The sequence below is a fragment of the Microtus ochrogaster genome, linkage group LG8 (genome assembly GCF_000317375.1).
Source record: "Microtus ochrogaster isolate Prairie Vole_2 linkage group LG8, MicOch1.0, whole genome shotgun sequence".
Classification (NCBI taxonomy): domain Eukaryota; kingdom Metazoa; phylum Chordata; class Mammalia; order Rodentia; family Cricetidae; genus Microtus; species Microtus ochrogaster.
The window spans coordinates 4,406,872-4,422,923 of record NC_022033.1 but is presented as its reverse complement, the minus strand read 5'-3'; the positions used below and the strand labels follow the sequence as shown (position 1 = coordinate 4,422,923).

Sequence of the window (16,052 nt, the reverse complement as noted above, 5' to 3'; positions counted from 1 at the left end):
CAGAAAACCTTTGTCACTGGGAAGATTAGAAACTTAGTGGTTGCCCGAATTCTTTTTTTATTTTCTTTTTTTCCCGTGTCAGTTTCCTAAAAGCCAATGGTACAAACAAGAGCTATAGTGCAGAGAAGGCTGCCCCTTCCCCAAAGCCACAAACCAAAGAAACCTCAGTGCCAATGGGCTTGCTTTTCCTCTTGCTCACTCTACCTCTCTGCCTCCCAAGGGCCTTCTCTACTTGGCTACAGGGAAGAATCCAGAGAGTCAGGATATCTGGAGGGGCCTTGGGCTTTAGTCAGGAAAAAAAAAAACCCTAAAATGTAAATAGAAACACAATTGCTGATCATAAACAAACACAAGTGTAAGTTTTGAAAGCCTGGGGTATCACAGGAAAGGGAGACCACATGGTTTCAGGTTAATGAGGCTGAGGGAGAGTTTCAGTTGCCCTTACTTTCAAAAGGACATCTGATTTCTCACTTGGGCATCTGGGTTGGCTGCACTGAGCAAGTTGCCTTTCCTCAGAAAAGCAGAGTCTAATGGAAGCATGAGTAATGCATCCATGCTTTTCTAGTACAGCAAATCCTGTTCCCCAGACGATAAACCATCATCTCCCCATAGCCTTCCACTCTGGCACATTCCGCATGTGGATGAGGTCAAGAGGCAGCTTAGCTCTGGATCCTCACACCTATTCAGCCCTGTTCGGCACTCGCCTGTCTTGACTTCCTCTTCCCTTGTTCTCAATCGCACCTCTGAATAGTCCCCTCCTCCCTTGTCTAACAAAGTCAACTGCAATAGGGAAGACATTTAACATCCTTTGTCAGGGAGCTGGTGAGATGGGTAAGCAAAGGTGCTTGATTCATGGCACCCACAGTGTGGAGGGAACCAGCCCCTGCAAGTTATCTTCTAACCCTCACATGGGCACATGTGTGCCAAGCACATGCACACACACACAAGTGTGTAACACACAAATAAATGGGGAGAAAAAAAAGATCCTTTGTTAGTGTCTAGTTATAATGGGGGAAACCATTAAAAATCTCATTCCTAGTAGGGTAAGGCCCCAGCTCAGGTGCTCCCCTCACCCCAATACACAACACCGATTCTTCTCAACAGGTCAGACATATACTTCTCTATCAATTCAGCAAAGTCACCAGCCTCCACAGGCTCACAACCTAACAAGGTGACCCCCAGTCAACCTGCATGCTAATTATCTCTAGCTCTTACCATTCTGGGTTTTCCAAGTCCTTGGGCCAGGCCATCCAGTTATCTTTTGTGCTGCTCAGCTTCTCCAACACCTGGCTCGTCTGCAGGACCCTCTTGAGCCATGCTGCTGGCGTACAACAGCCTCAGCACTTAGCCCCACTCATCCAACTCACTTGCTCAGTAACTAGAGGAAAATGAGAGGGGGGATCAGGATTAAGTGCTGAGCTCTATTTTTCCCAGTATGAATTTACCTTTAAATTAAAATGGTTTCTAGTCAAGTGAAAATATTCTTTCTCAGTTCTTTTCAACCAGGAGTGATTTTGCACTCCAGAAGCTATTTGGACAAAATATGAGGACATTTTTACTATGGCTACTAAGGAGATGCTAATGGCACCTAGGAGGTATGGACTAAGGAAGCAATATAATATCTTGCCACACACAAGACAGTCACCATAGCAGAGAATTACCCCAACCTAAGTCACCAGTGCAGAGGTTGAGAAGCCAGGGTCCAGAGGGAGCTGCCCTCACTTTGTCCTCTGGAGCCATCCCTGCTCTCAAATCAAATATATCCCTTTTATTCTGACTATCAGAATTTTTATCTGATTCAGTGATCTCAAATCCTAGTAAGGTTGATTGCCAATTTGAATGTATGCTTTCTACCCTTTTCCTAAAAGTCAGACCTTTCCTTCCTAGAAACAGGTTGTAAAGATCCGCCCCAAGGCGTCCATCTTCCTTTCACATCTGCCATGTCTGAAATCAAACAAGACTCCTTCCTGCCTCCATACCAGCCCCTCCCTGACTTCCCTCTGCAGTTCCCAGTCTTGGATTCTTCAGCCCTTTGTGACCCATCTAACATAAGGGCTTTCAGGGGGCATCAGGGAACCCTCTTGATTCTCTTTCTGTCACTGAGGCTGGGTCCCCCCTTAAAGGACTTCCGCAGCTGCAGCCTTCTTGGTACACACCCCCTTTCCTTTGTTCCCTTCATCCGAACCAACCTCCATGTTGGTTCTGTCTTTTCTAAAATTTGACTCAAATCCTCATCCACAAAGGGGGAGAAAACACAACTTTTATCATCTAATCCATTTCCTCCTTTTCACTTCCTGCCAAAATAGCCCGGATGCTCCATGGATGATGCCTCAGAACGCCCATCCAGTTGATTTTTTTTTTTAAAACCACCCCGTCTTTCCCACCGCTTTTATAGGAGCAAAGGGGTTCGATCGTTTACGCGACAGGGACCCACTCTTCCTTTTGTAGAATTGTTTGTTCCAGATAAGGTGAAGGTGTGCCCACCCTGCCCCGCCCCTTCTATTCACAGTCAAGACATCTTTCTATGGAGAACCATTCGAGGCGCCATTTTCTCCGGTCGGTCTTTGCAAATCCTCCGATTGGAGGCCTTCTCTTTTCATTTTCATGCCGTTCTGCTCCTTCGCAAGGAGACTGGCACGATCTGTTTCTTTTTCCCAGTCAGAAAAGCACGATATGAGAAAAAGCGTGGAACAAAAGATTCCCACAGACCATGAGAATGTCTGAACAAAGAGAATCTGAATCCTTTTTTTTTTTTTTTTTTGATGAATGTGCTTTAGGGGCGGATGTGAGAGGCCTGAGAAGCCCAAGAAAGCCGCGTGGCGGTCTCCTTGGGTCTCAAACCTCAGCGTCTACTGACCTTCCACCTTGTGCAGGGTTCAGCATCCCTGGAAAATGACCTCTGTCCATTCTTCCTGCTCGTCTCTCTCTCTCTCCAGGGGCCTAGATCACCATCTCCAGGCCCTGGAAATGCTTCTTCGCGGTGCCTCAGCGGTAGCCATCTCTGTAAAGAGGGTTAGCCAACCGCCATCATGACCCCAAGGGGTGGATCATGGGAGACCCCGACCTTCCCACTTGGCCTTGGCGATTAAGGGCATTAAAAAGATTGACCCTTAAGGCACCTACGGCGCCCGTGGCCTTCTAGGCCTGGTCGCCAAACGCACACCCGCCAACCGCTTGCAACCAACCCAGCAAGCACAACCTCTTTGGGCGTTCCAACGCGGCGCCCCCTATTGGACCTCCCACCCATATCCGGTTTCCGGTCTGAAGCCCCCCGCTCATTCGCCAGGCGTCCTTGATTGGCGTGACCCCAGCCCAATAGCTGACCTGACGCTGGGGTCGGAGGGGAGTGGGTTGGTGGTTGAGATTCAGTTGGACCATTCAGAGTGTGTTCAAATTGTTTCGCCATTTTGTGTGGGAGTAGTTGACCGAAACTTTGGACCAAAGTTCAGAGTATTCGGCATGGACTGTGTCGAACCGTGTCGAACCGAACCGTAGAGCTGAGGGCACGCGCCTTCGGGTGGTCCCAGGGATTCACTAGGGGTCCACTTTGACTGCTTTCCTTTACTCGGGCGACCACGTGGATGCTGTAGGTAGGGCACAGTAGTGTTCTGAGCCTGCAGTGAGAAGAGGAGACACGTTAGACTTCGGAGAGTTAGAGCTTGCCGCGGTACACCCGCATGTGTCTTGCAGTACAGCCAGCCACATGGTGCATAATTTCTGCAATCTACCTGTGTATGACTCCACAGTCTTTCTCCTACCCCAAGGTCCCACAGGTCCGACAACCACATACCCACTGCCTGGCTGCACTGCCAGAAAAGACAATGCCTCGCGCCATTGCCGACTGGTGGGTGTGCCGCGTTATAGGCTCTGGTCTGAGAGCGGCCAAATTTTTTTTTTTTAAACCAGCCCCTGTTTTGAATCCCTCTGTAGACCCCAGCCCTATGACGTTTTGTGTTTCATTCACTGAGCCCACTGGGCGATGCGGCTGTTTACTTCTCTCGGCTTTGAGCCAACCGCGGCACCGAAAGGGGCACGCAGCCGTGGACTTTGTGGCCGCGCTTAATGCAGCCTGTGTGTACTTTTGTAGTTCAAAGAACAGCATCTCTCCACAGTGCTCACACGAGAAAGAGAGGGACTGGCACGGGGCTGACAAGGGGATGGAGAGGGGTTAAATGAACTGAATACCGAATCGGCTGCAGGCCCTGGAGGCCGGAAGCTGTGGGTCTCAGTCACTCTTAGTGCCGCGGAACGGTTGGTCGATGATTAATGCGTATCGGTTTGTCTAGTCTTTAAGACCCTTCCAAATCGACTATCAACCACATCCGAAATCGCCTTTAACCCTCCCCCAGAAAGCAGAAGTCGGGGGCCTGTGTTATATAGGGGTCTTCCGGTAAGCCCTGTACCCTCTCCCCTATCTGCACGGTAACGGCCGCGGCAACCACGGGGACTGCGTAGGGGTCTTCGCTTGATTTTTCCGCAGTGCACCGCCGAGATCCTTATTTCTACTGCGTCACCATCCACATAAACAAGGCGAGCCCTGACTGCATACATCACACTAGGCCACCACTAAGACCCCCCGAAGTACAACGGGGAACGGTGGAATATTGAAGGGATTTACCGGAGCTATTCTTCACAAACAGCAAACAAAAACATAAAAAATAAAATGAATTAAAATAAAACGACTCCGGAGCATTTTTAAAAAACAAATTGCGCGTTCGCATTTGGCAGCCCCTCACCCTTTGCCCCTTCTCTGCTCTTCCGGTGGGCTCACGCCCACCTGTCGCATTTTTTTATGCGCGTGTTTCTATCCCTTTACATTTATCTTAAAGGCTCATTTTCCCGACTGGGAGCTGAGTATGCGTAATTGCCTGAGTCTGGGGTCTCCGGATAAGGGGTTTGCCGCACACTGGGGTAATCTTGGGTAATAACGCCCTCCTGCAGTCCCTCCTCCCCCTCGGAAAGAACCGGATGGGGAGGGAGGGATTCAGCGCCTGTGCTCTGACAGACCAATGCCCACGCCTTACGTCACGTGTCCCAGCAACGCAGGAGAGCGTGCTCTCTCTCTGGCCAGAAGAAAAGCGAGCAAGAGAGCCTCAGCATCAGTCCGGGAGAGAAGAGAAAGGAGTCGAACGTCCCTGTCAGGCCTGCGTTTATCAGCCCCCTTACCCAAAGTCGGGAACGGCTGGCACTGGGAGCCAGCCTCCCGGAGCCGGCTCAACACTGAGACCGGCGTCCTCTGGCGGCTGAGAAAGAGTTTTGCTAACGATTTTCGAGACGAATCGGCACGCTCTGGAATGCCAAGAGGGCGGGGCTAAAGTTAACAAAGTAAGAAGAAAGAAGAGAAAAAGCCTCCGCGTGGCTGGCGGACCGCAGTCTGAACGGATAAAGTTGACTAGGAAGTCTCCAGGCTCTCCCAGGAAGAAATAAGTGACTTCAGCCATGGTTTGGGGTTTTTAGAGCCTGAGCACCTGTCTTTACAAAAGTTGGAAACTGAGGCTGGAGAATTTTCCAGCCAATTCTTGAATTTTTTAAAAAAAAAATTTTTTTCACCCTAGTTTGGCTGGGTGCTCCGTCTTACGGGGCCCCAAATTTATTTTGAAAAACCGCCAAAGTGTTATGGGCATGCGCAACTGCCTCCACGGCAACAATATGCCAGGACAACACAATATCCCCGCTGAAGTCGGCGAGCAGCCCGAGCAAGAACCTTTGGAAGCCGCAGGGGCAGCTGCCCCCGGTGCTGGGCCTGGCCCAGCCGAAGAAATGGAGACCGAACCGTCTGACAATGAGCCCGTCGCCGACGAGACTAGCAATGAGGTCCTTGGAACCCCTGAAGTCTCCAAATCTGAGTTCCAGGGCCTCAACCAGGGCATCGAGGAGGTCCGAGTGGGTGGAGACTACAGCCCACCTCCAGAGGAAGCCATGCCATTTGAGACCAAACAGTCCAGCCTCGACGATTTCTGGCCCACCTTGGAGCAGCTTGGAACATCTGGGACCCAAGCAGGCATCAAAGCCTTTAATCCAGCGCTTTTGGAGCCCAGGCCCCCCAGTGGTGAGAACCCAGGCCTGGGAACCTACAGCCCCCCACCAGAAGAAACCATGCCATTTGAGTTCAACGAACCTGCCCAGGAAGATCGGAGCCAGTTGCGCTTGCAAGTCCCAGACCTTGCTCCAGGAGGTCCGGAGGCAGGAGTCGTCAAAGCTCTTCCCTCGGAGCCCGGGAACCTCAGATCTGCAAACGCTGGCTTCCGAGACGACTACAGTCCTCCACCGGAAGAATCTGTGCCATTTGGGCTTGAGGGAGAAGAATTTGGGGGCGATAGCCCACCCCCAGGACTCCCCCGCGTCATCCCACAAATCGGCATTGGCGGCGAGTTCCCGGCAGCCGCGGTCCCGAGGGCGCTCAGCCTCGCTCCCGCCGAGAACGCGCCTCCCCTCTGGGTCCACAGCGCCATTGACAGACCATTCAGCGAGGCTATCAGATCTCCTCCTAACTTCGCATGCGACAGCCCCCCAATGGAGATCTCCAGACCCCCGCTTGAGATTGGCAGAGCCTCCACTAGGGTCGACGACGACACCACTGTCAATATGGACGGCCCCCCAATCGCAAGTGATGGCCCGCCCATCGAAGTCTCCGGAGCCCCAGATAAGAGCGAGTGCGCAGAGAGACCCCCAGTTGAGCGAGAAGCAGCCGAGATGGAAGGAAGCCCAACCACCGCAGCTGCGGAGGAAGGAAAAGTCCCTTCTCCGGAGAGAAGAGACGGATCCTTCGCCGAGCCAGAAGCCATGGATGCCAAGCCAGCCCCTGCTGCCCAAGCCGTCGCTGCCGAACCTGAACCTGACGCCGCCGCCACCAGCGGATCTCCTCCGGCCCCAGCAACACCCACGGATCTCCAGACCGATTCTGAACAAGAAGTCGGAGCAGCCCCTGCTGTCCGAGCTGAGCCTGAAGGAGGGGCAGCCCCGGTCGCCCCAGCCACCCCTGCCGAGCCTGAAGACGACGGCGGAGCAGCCAGCGGAGTTCCAGCAGCCGGAGTTCCAGCAGCCGAGCCAGCCTCCGAGGCAGTCCCTGCCACCAAGGCCGAGTCTGCCTCCGGGGCAGCCCCTACCGCTCAGGTGGAGCCCGCAGTCGCGGCAGTCTCTGCCACCCTGGCGGAGCCTGCCGCCCGGGCAGCCCCTATCACCCCTCCGGAGCCCGCTCCCCGGCCAATCCCCACTGCCAGAGCCCATCCAGCTGCCGGGGCAGTCCCCGGAGCCCCAGCAATGTCAGCCTCCGCTAGGGCAACTGCCGCTAGGGCAGCCTATGCAGGTCCTCTGGTCTGGGGAGCCAGGTCACTCTCTGCTACTCCCGCCGCCCAGGCATGCCTTCCTGCCCGCGCAGCTGCCGCCGCCCGGGCAGCCTCTGCTGCCCGGGCAGTCGCTGCAGGCTACTCAATCTCTGACGCCCGAGCAATGGCTATCGGCAGAACAATCCCTGCCGCCCCAAGCAGGGCCCACCTTAGGCCCCCCAGCCCCGAGATCCAGGTGGCTGATCCGCCTACTCCGAGGCCTGCTCCGAGGCCATCCGCCTGGCCAGACAAATACGAGCGTGGCCGAAGCTGCTGCAGGTACGAGGAGGCGTCGTCCGTCATCTGCGAGATTGACTCCTCTAGTGATGAGTCGGAAGAAGGGGCCAACGGCTGCTTCCAGTGGCTTCTGCGGCGAAACCGCCGCCCCGGCCAGCCCCGGAGCCACTCGGTCGGATGCAACCCAGTGCGCAACTTCTTCGCCAGAACCTTTGGAAGCTGCTTCGGTCTCTCCGAGAGATCCCGTTCCCTCAGCCCGAGGAAGGCCAAGGATCCTTTCGAGGAGAGGCGCAAACAGATGCGCAAAGAAGCCATTGAGATGCGAGAGCAGAAGCGCGCAGATAAGAAACGCAGCAAGCTCATCGACAAGCAACTGGAGGAGGAGAAGATGGACTACATGTGTACGCACCGCCTGCTGCTTCTAGGTAATGCGGCAGCTCCTGCCCCTGGGCTGTAGGGCGGCCCCGGGCACCCTGGGAGGGGGTGGCAGGGCCTTCCGGTGGGGCTTGGTCCTTGACCAAGGGAGGAGGGGTCCGGAAACCCTGCTAGAAGTTCCAGGGAGGGACCCCAACTCTGCCCTGGGGGTGGGAGAGGGGATTTTGCGAGGGTTCGGGTAGCAGAAGTATATGCCCTTTAGGGAGAAAAGTGGTGCCGAGCCACACTGAGGGTCGTTACCGGCCGGAGGCCAGCGCCAGAGCCAGCGATCCTAGGCTGGACAGGCGGGGGCGTGAGGTGAGCCCGGAATTGCTGGGGTGGGCCCTTCGGGGCTCCCCCAGTTTGATGTTTGTGACCGCGGTGGGCTAGGGCCATCCGGGTGCGCGCCCCCGCCTCGCCTGGCTGCTTCGACTCAGACAGCTTGTTGTTGGTGTGTGTTGGTGTCCATTTTCTGTGTCCGCCTGTGCATGACATGCTCAGTGTGTCCCAGTTTTCATCCATAGCACCTTCAGTGTACCCGCCGATTGTGTATTCGTACTCTAAAATGGGCTGCCTTGTGATTTGCGCCATGGCGCGAGCAAAACTTTCCGTGTTGGCACACTCTGTGAAACCTCAGCGCGGACTCTCAGCAGCAAGCAGAGAGAAAATACGCAGGCAAAGGTGGCTGGGCATCCTGGGTAATATGCCGGGCTGCAGGCCGGGGGTGGGGGGGAGCGGGACCGTAGCCGCGGGCCTCCATAACCCTCCTCCCCCCCCCATATGTCTTTCTCCCTTTTTTTCCTTTGCGCTAAGCGTTTCCTCACTTCTCAATTCGTACGTCAAACCCTCCCGCCTTAACGGTTGAAAAACCAGACACTCAGGTATCTGGGGCTTTGGGGTTGTGAACAACGTCTGTATTTTGTATTCTACGCACACACACACACACACACACACACACACACACACATACACACACACACACACACTGGGCCCACCTGGGGGGAGGGAAGAGGGAGGAGGAACGGGGGACACTTTAGCCCTGTTTGGCAAGGCCACATTATAAACACACGGGGTTGATTTTTAAGGGGGTGGGCGTGGCTGAGTTTAAAAACTATATGAAATAATTTTCTTCTTAGCGAAGAGCCCGAGGTAAGCCAATCAATCACTTAACATTTTTACAGCCTATGGTAGGAGGGGCCCTGGTTGAAAAGGTTGGGACTTCTGCTGGGAGGGCAATGTTGCCTTTGTATTTTAATTGCAATTAAAAAATAAAAAAAAATTAAATACTTTTGAGTGCATAATGAATGTGTGGACAAGCATGGGGCGCTGGAGCTATGACTTGTGAACTATGTCAATGTTTGCATGTGACTCTTTTTCAAGCAGCTTTAGCTGGGGAGAGAGGACAAAGGTAAGATCTTTTCTAAATCAGTTTGGGTTTTAAAAAAAAATAAAGACTTTAGGATGAAGATTGAACAAATGTTATGGCAGCCAGATGGGTGCCTTTGGAAGCTCTCCTCTTCCCCCCCATCTGCTCAACGTGTTCCCCAGCTCTCCATGCCCCTTCCCCTTGTCAAGACCTCTCCCCTCATTCCACAGCCAGAGCCCCCCCTCTCCCCTCATTCCACAGCCAGAGCCCCCCCCCCAGCCTTCTCATCTCCAACCTGAGGCATTCATTCTTCTTACCAGATTAATCAGAACAGCAATTAACAAAGTCTGGATCTATGGCTTCAATAAAATCTTCAGGAGTGAATCTCTCCGATTAATTTCCTTTATTCTCTAAAACCTGTCAAGGGATCTCAGGGCCATAGTGTCTGAGGCTGTGCTACGTTTGACTGCTAAATATTTGATAGTCTTTGGTGATGTTTATTAAAAACATTGCTGATGTGACTGTGCTCTTGCGATGTGCCCCCTCTCACAAATTGGGACTTTAGATGGGATGGTCATTTTATTCGTGCCTACCTGGGGAACTGCTGGGATCATTGAATCAAACACACGAAAAAAGAAGTAGTTTGAAATTTACAAATGTCCCCATTACGTGAAAAGCATAGGGCATTGCAATGACAGGGTTCTGGTCGCGCTGCAGTCCCCATTTCCATACTCCGGGAAGCTGACCTGTGATTTGGGGAGCTGAGGGGGGGCAATGTCTGCAGATAAGAGGCGCGAGTGCCTATGCACATCTGAATACAGTGCCCCTTACTTGCTGGGGCCTCAGTTGCCTCATTTGAGAAATAAAGTTTTCCTAGGAAATTTTCATTAACGTGTCCTCCAGCACCAGGATTTGGGTCTTCTGCTTAGCCCCCAGCTCCAATCCAATTAGAAAGGGGTGGGGGGCGGAGACTTATAGTACCCATTAATGCAGCTCTCTGCACCAAACCCCATGTTTGGGGCCAGGTTCTTTCAGAATAATAAAAGCTTCCCTTGCTTTCCCTAGATTTTTTTTTTCCTAGATGGGATAATTAAACCAAAACAGAAGCACATTTGTTGAGGTACTTTGGTACCATGCTGCCTATACTTTGTGGATGACAGTCATTACAGACTTTTGGAAGCAGCAGCATCCAGAGCAGGCCAGGCTGCTCAGCCTTAGCCTAGGCCCTGCCTGAGCCTGAGCTAAGATGCCCATCGTCCCCTGCTCCGGGAGACTGCAGCACTGCTGTCTGCCAAAGCAGGCTGCAGTCCCCACCAGGCTACTTTCATTTTGCTAAAGTAACAAGACAGGGATTGTATCTGGATCCCTGCTACTGACTGGGGAAGGGGAGAAACAGAAGGGAAGGATTTACTCGCATTTACAGGACTTTTATACTAGCTCTCTAGCTCCACCGTGTTAAAGAAAGTATCCGAGCCTTCAGACCCCTGAAAATGCAGATCAAATAACCATCCTATAACATGCTTCTTCGCCTACCCCACGCATATCCATCTGTTGCTTAAAAAAAAAAATAGTGTTTTTCTGTGTGCATAGGATGTTTTTATTGCCCAAATATCATATTGCTGGAATTATTTTTAAAGATAAATGATAGATAAAAAAAGATAATTTAATAAAAATTTCATAATGTCTAGAGAGCTGAGGTTTTTGTTTTTTAATATAACCTAATCACAGGCTGTTTCCACGTTGCTGTTAGCTTAAAATAATTTTGAAGGTTAAACCTTTTTCTTTTTTTTTCTTTTCAAAACGTCATTTAGGTATTATTCTTTCGGTTCTAGTGGGGCTACTGGATCAGAATTTTTTTTAGTATCTCCTGCCTTTATTACAATTGTGTTGGGTAAACACTATACATAATATAACCACTGTAGTGGTACCTTATTTATATAGCAAATCACAATTAATTGTATAATAATTTATTTGGCTGCCAAGTGGTACAATACTGTACTGCACCTCAACGTGCGAAGTGATTTTTTTTTTAATGCAGCCATTTTTTTTTCCCTGAATTCAGAATGCCTCTGCTGAACTGTTCGCCGTGGGAATGGCATAGCTTATTGCCCCCCCCCACCAAATTTTACTTTTTTTTTTGCCTTTGCTTTTGCCTGCCTACTATTAACATCTATGTTTTGCAGAAGCTCTTTAAGAAATTTCTATTTCTCTCAAAAACATTTTTATCCTAAATAGGTAATTTTATTTTTAGTTCGTTGACATGATTTCCCATGAAAAGATGGGAGGACACATACAGAACTGGGACCATCTCCTGCATGTCTTGAAAAGGGTGGGGGACCTCAAGGCTCTCAACATTGTTAGTGGCCAGTGGTGATGACGGCGATAGGTTTAACTGCACTTTGCATTTAAAAAAGTGTTCCATCTAGTCACATTCATACTTGAACAGTTGTGGGCAATAAAAGCACCCATTGCATAAGCAAGTCCATTCAAGTCACAAGGATTAAAGGTTAGGGACCTTTCTCTTCTCCCAAAGGTTGTGAAGTGAAGATGAGGAGGCTCAGGCCTCTAGTTCTGAGAAGCTCCCACTCACCACACCCATAAGAAAGATCCTCAGAGCTGGGGGCCTGACTGTTGTGGGTGCTCCTCTGGTCTTACAACCCCCCTTTATCGACAGGTGTCTACCAGGCTGCTGCCTTCTGAATTCTAGTCAGGCCCTGGGAGATCACTGACTGTAAACATGAAATGTATGCAGCCCATTTGGGGAAAGCCATTGTTATGGAGGATTAATAACCACATTTGCTTTGTCTCACCAGCCCCATCCCACAAGTTAGAATGCAGCCCCCCCCCTTTTTTTAATAAATAAGAGAAGAGTCTCTCAATAATTTTCTTTAACAGGGCTCAAGCTTGTAACAACATCAATATCAGTAATAGCAGCAGCAATTATTATTAATTAATAATGATATGCTTATTAATCACTATCATTTAATATCATTAATATTAATATTGTTATTAATTAATAATAACTGTGATGCCCTTGCTTTTACGTTTATGTTCCTGAATGGGGAATGCTATCATATACCAAATTCTGGAGGAAAGATTACAGAACCCCTAATAAGTTTCTCTTCCTGGTTTTAGAAGAAGAAATCCTGATTTTTAGTTCACAGCCTGGTCCCATTTTTCCATTTATCAAGAATCTGTGTATGATTTTGAAAAGCACTTGTTTTGTTTTATTTTAATGCAGGAAAATTATTGTAAGCTATAAAATTAAAGGCGAGGATAGCCTCATTGATTAAAACTGAAACCCTCAACTCTAGGCATACCCCCTTGTTTTCAAAATCAATTCCCCCTTCAAATAAAATGTGCCCACCCTCTTCCTAGCAAAGCCATGGCTTTTCAAATGTCTCTGTGCTTTCCAGGAGACACGCAAGTAGCAAATTAAAATTAGTTTTTGAACTTTTTTTTTCTTAACCTATGACACAGGTTAAATGCACCTTTCCCCTCCCAGGGTTTTAATGAAATTAAAGTTAGTATGTTTTTGTTTTTCTTATTTTAAAATAAAACTTCACAGAAAAGATAGAGGTTTTTCAAATAGAAACAACAGGGCCAAAAGGAAGAGACTAGGAGCAGTGGGCAGTGGGCTCCACCATCTGTGGGTCTCCCAGCAACACTCAGGATCTGGTCCTGACACCCACCTTGGCAAGTTCCTTAACCCACTGAATGGAAGGCATCCTTTGTCCTAGGCTGACCTTTGGACCCCTGACCTAGGGACCCCTGACCTAGGGACCCCTGACCTAGGGACCCCTGACCTAGGATTAAGCTCTTCAGAGAGAATGAGAAGAAAATGGGTCTGGCCTTTCTTTTGTGATTTCAGATGAAGACTCTTTGAGGTCTTTATGCAGCTAAAGAATACGAGCGAGCAGTTTCAAACACAAGCTAGCCAGAGGGGGTTTAGTTTCCAAAGACTTTCCTTCTTAATTCCCTAAGAGAAGGGACAGACCCTGGAGGAAGCGTTTATTGTCTGGAGTCCAGCGCGTTTCATGGGTGAGAGCCCCCGAATGTTGAGTTTACAACTTCTTTCCCCCCTTTCTCTATTCCCAGTGAGGTTTTATTTCTCATATATTCTCAGCGAGGGATTTTTAACTCATGCCTAGGCACCCTGTGCCTCCAGCCTGTACATTTCACCCTTCACTCTTTGGGCAGAGTTTGTAAGCACGAGTCAACTCAAGCAATAGACCAAACGACACCTTGCCAAATTTAGAATCCTGTGGTAATGTGGCAGAAGAGGAAGAAAGACGTCCTGAGAGGGTTACCTTTTCTTCCCCCATCATCTGTCGTTCTTGCTTGCCCTTCCTCCCCCCCTCTGCTGCCATCAGCTGCCTGTGCATAAATTAATTCAGTACTGTTTCGTAGCCCAGGGGTTGGAACGTGCTTATTTTACATGCAAAAACAAAGTGTCTTTAGTTTCCCTCCCCATAACCAGATCACGGATGAAGCAGAGCAGCTGTTGGGACAGGAAGAGGAGGAAACCCCCATGAGAGAGGTAAGGACTTCCCCCACCCCATGTTAACTTTTCAATTATTGCCAACTATCACAGGCTTGAATGCTTTGGTCTCTGACGAGTTAGAATTATTGGAAGTGTTTTGCATATGCCACCCTGGAAGCCATGACCCAAGAGGAGCATCAGGCAAGTGACCGTGACAGAACCACGGGAACTAAGGACGTGTGCTTCTGTTATCCTTAGAGGTACAACCCCACATTGCCTCACAGAGTTGGTTTGTTAAAGCTCAGGAGGAGTCAGGAACTTTTTTTTTTTTCTTTTTTCTTGACTTGTAAAGTTCCTGCCCACCAGACCTAAACCTTGGACCTTACTAAATTTTAATGATTCGATTTGGGGTGAGGAGAGAGGTACAAACACCATATAAATCGTTACGGGATTTAAAATTTGATGTCAGTCAGTGTTTCTGACACCGTCACACACGTTTTTTGGGGGGAGGGGGGCAGAGCAAGTGCTCGAGACTCCGTCTAATGAGAGGGTAAGCGGGAGGGAAAGCTTCTATACCTACCTTCTCAGGAGTATCATGGTCGAGCTTGCTCACTGCCACTGCTGACGAAGACATCACAACAGTCAGCTGGATTCTCTCTCCTGAGCTGCTGGCTCTGGCCTGTGCCTTCTGTCAAAAGATCTGACTACCTCTCTCCTCCTCCTTACGTGAGCAGTTTGCCTCTCGTCAAACTGGTCACTAATGTGTAACCGACTATGAAGACATTCTTACAGGTAACCTGCACACAGGTAAGTCCAAAACTGGATTTTTTTGAAACAACTGTCAACATCCATAGTCACAATGACACACAAAATCCACAACTAGGCACTGAGATGAGCCCGGTTTTTCAGAGCTGCAAAAGAAATGGGGACTTAACTACAGCTGCACGTCCTGCAGCTTAACTGGTAGACATGTTGAGTCCCCCAGGCTCCTGAGACCCATCTCTGAGGTCTGATCCCTGACTTCTAAGGCAGCATAAGTAGCTTACAGGTCTCACTGGCTTTCTCTTCCCCCCCCCAAAGGATGAACTGTTAGAGTAGCTGGCATCCCTGGGGTAGTACATAGGTGCTGAGGACCATTCAAACACATCCTTTCAAAACAGCACTGTCTATAACTCAATCTATAATTACCTATGGTCGTTCCTATGTGTCTAGAGGGCTAGGACCAAAGCACGAACGGTTGCTTCTTAGGAAAAGCAAAGCTTATTTGTAATTAGTCCCTAAGTTGTTGTGATTGTTTTAACATGTGTGGGAAGTGTACGTCTTAATTCCTGGCATTTGCATTTCAAGTGGCTCTTCTGGGCCTAGTGTATGCTCAGGCAGCTTCTCAGTAAAGTCACCCGTGTTGTGCAGGGGCCTCCTGCCCATAGGAAAGCCCAGAGACAGTAAATATGGGTTGATATTTCAGGTGGCCACTAGATGGTGAGGCAGTATAAGCAGAAGAAGGTGGTGGGTTTACATTGCAAGTGAGAAAGGACAGGGAAACCAGCAAGGTGGGGGAGGGCCTGCTTCACTCTCACACGGCCTCCACCCCAATGAGGAGGCCCAAAGGGGCCCCGAAAGTTTAGTCAGACCCACGTTATTTTGTATTTTAAGCAGTGACTTACTCTTTTAAGCTATGCATTGAGATTTCAGGAACATTTAAAGGGATCTGTTAACTGAGGGGTTCTCCAAGCAGCTCCGTTAACATTTTGCCACGGCGGGGGAGACACCTTCTATGCACTGTAAGATATTCCGAGCATCTCTGATATCTGGTTATCAGACACACACAATACCACCACCATCACCAACAACCCCCACACATTACACACACACACTCACACAACCACCACCATCACCAACAACCCCCACACATCACACAGACACACACACACACACACATATATAACCACCAACATCATTAACAGCCATCACACATTACACACCCACACACCACTGCTACCAGAACACCTTACTACCACCACCACCACACAGAGATGCCCCACGACTATCAACACACATACACACACAAAGATGCCCCACAACTATTAACACACACACACACACACACTACCATCACACACACAGATGCCCCACAACTATCAACACAAACACACTACCATCACATACACAGATGCCCCACAACTATTAACACACACACACACACCACCACCACCACACACAGATGCCC

At 49.8% G+C, this 16,052-nt stretch overlaps 2 protein-coding genes and 1 long non-coding RNA gene across 6 annotated transcripts in view; 2 read left to right on the top strand and 1 right to left on the bottom strand.

The window, feature by feature from the left end:
* The window catches only part of LOC101997770 (neuroendocrine secretory protein 55-like), a 59,721-nt gene that overhangs the window by 7,133 nt on the left and 36,536 nt on the right, over positions 1 to 16,052 (top strand). The window lies entirely within an intron of this gene.
* LOC113457845 lies at positions 1,003 to 6,193 on the bottom strand. The gene is made up of 4 exons (XR_003378334.1): positions 6,119 to 6,193; positions 3,325 to 3,614; positions 2,858 to 3,001; positions 1,003 to 1,378 (listed from the first exon to the last, which is right to left on the bottom strand). It is a non-coding gene; the product is annotated as an uncharacterized LOC113457845 (long non-coding RNA).
* LOC101995578 (guanine nucleotide-binding protein G(s) subunit alpha isoforms short) overlaps positions 3,643 to 16,052 on the top strand; it is a 52,861-nt gene continuing 40,451 nt past the window's right edge. Inside the window, exons 1-2 of one of the 2 annotated variants that reach the window (XM_026787291.1) lie at positions 3,643 to 7,987; positions 8,200 to 8,453. In XM_026787291.1, coding sequence (XP_026643092.1) covers positions 5,617 to 7,987; positions 8,200 to 8,366 — 2,538 coding nt within the window. In that variant the 5' untranslated portion in view covers positions 3,643 to 5,616 and the 3' untranslated portion in view covers positions 8,367 to 8,453. Of the gene's footprint in view, positions 7,988 to 8,199; positions 8,454 to 16,052 lie in introns of those variants that run through there. The other variant, XM_005362780.2, reaches the window with a different exon arrangement.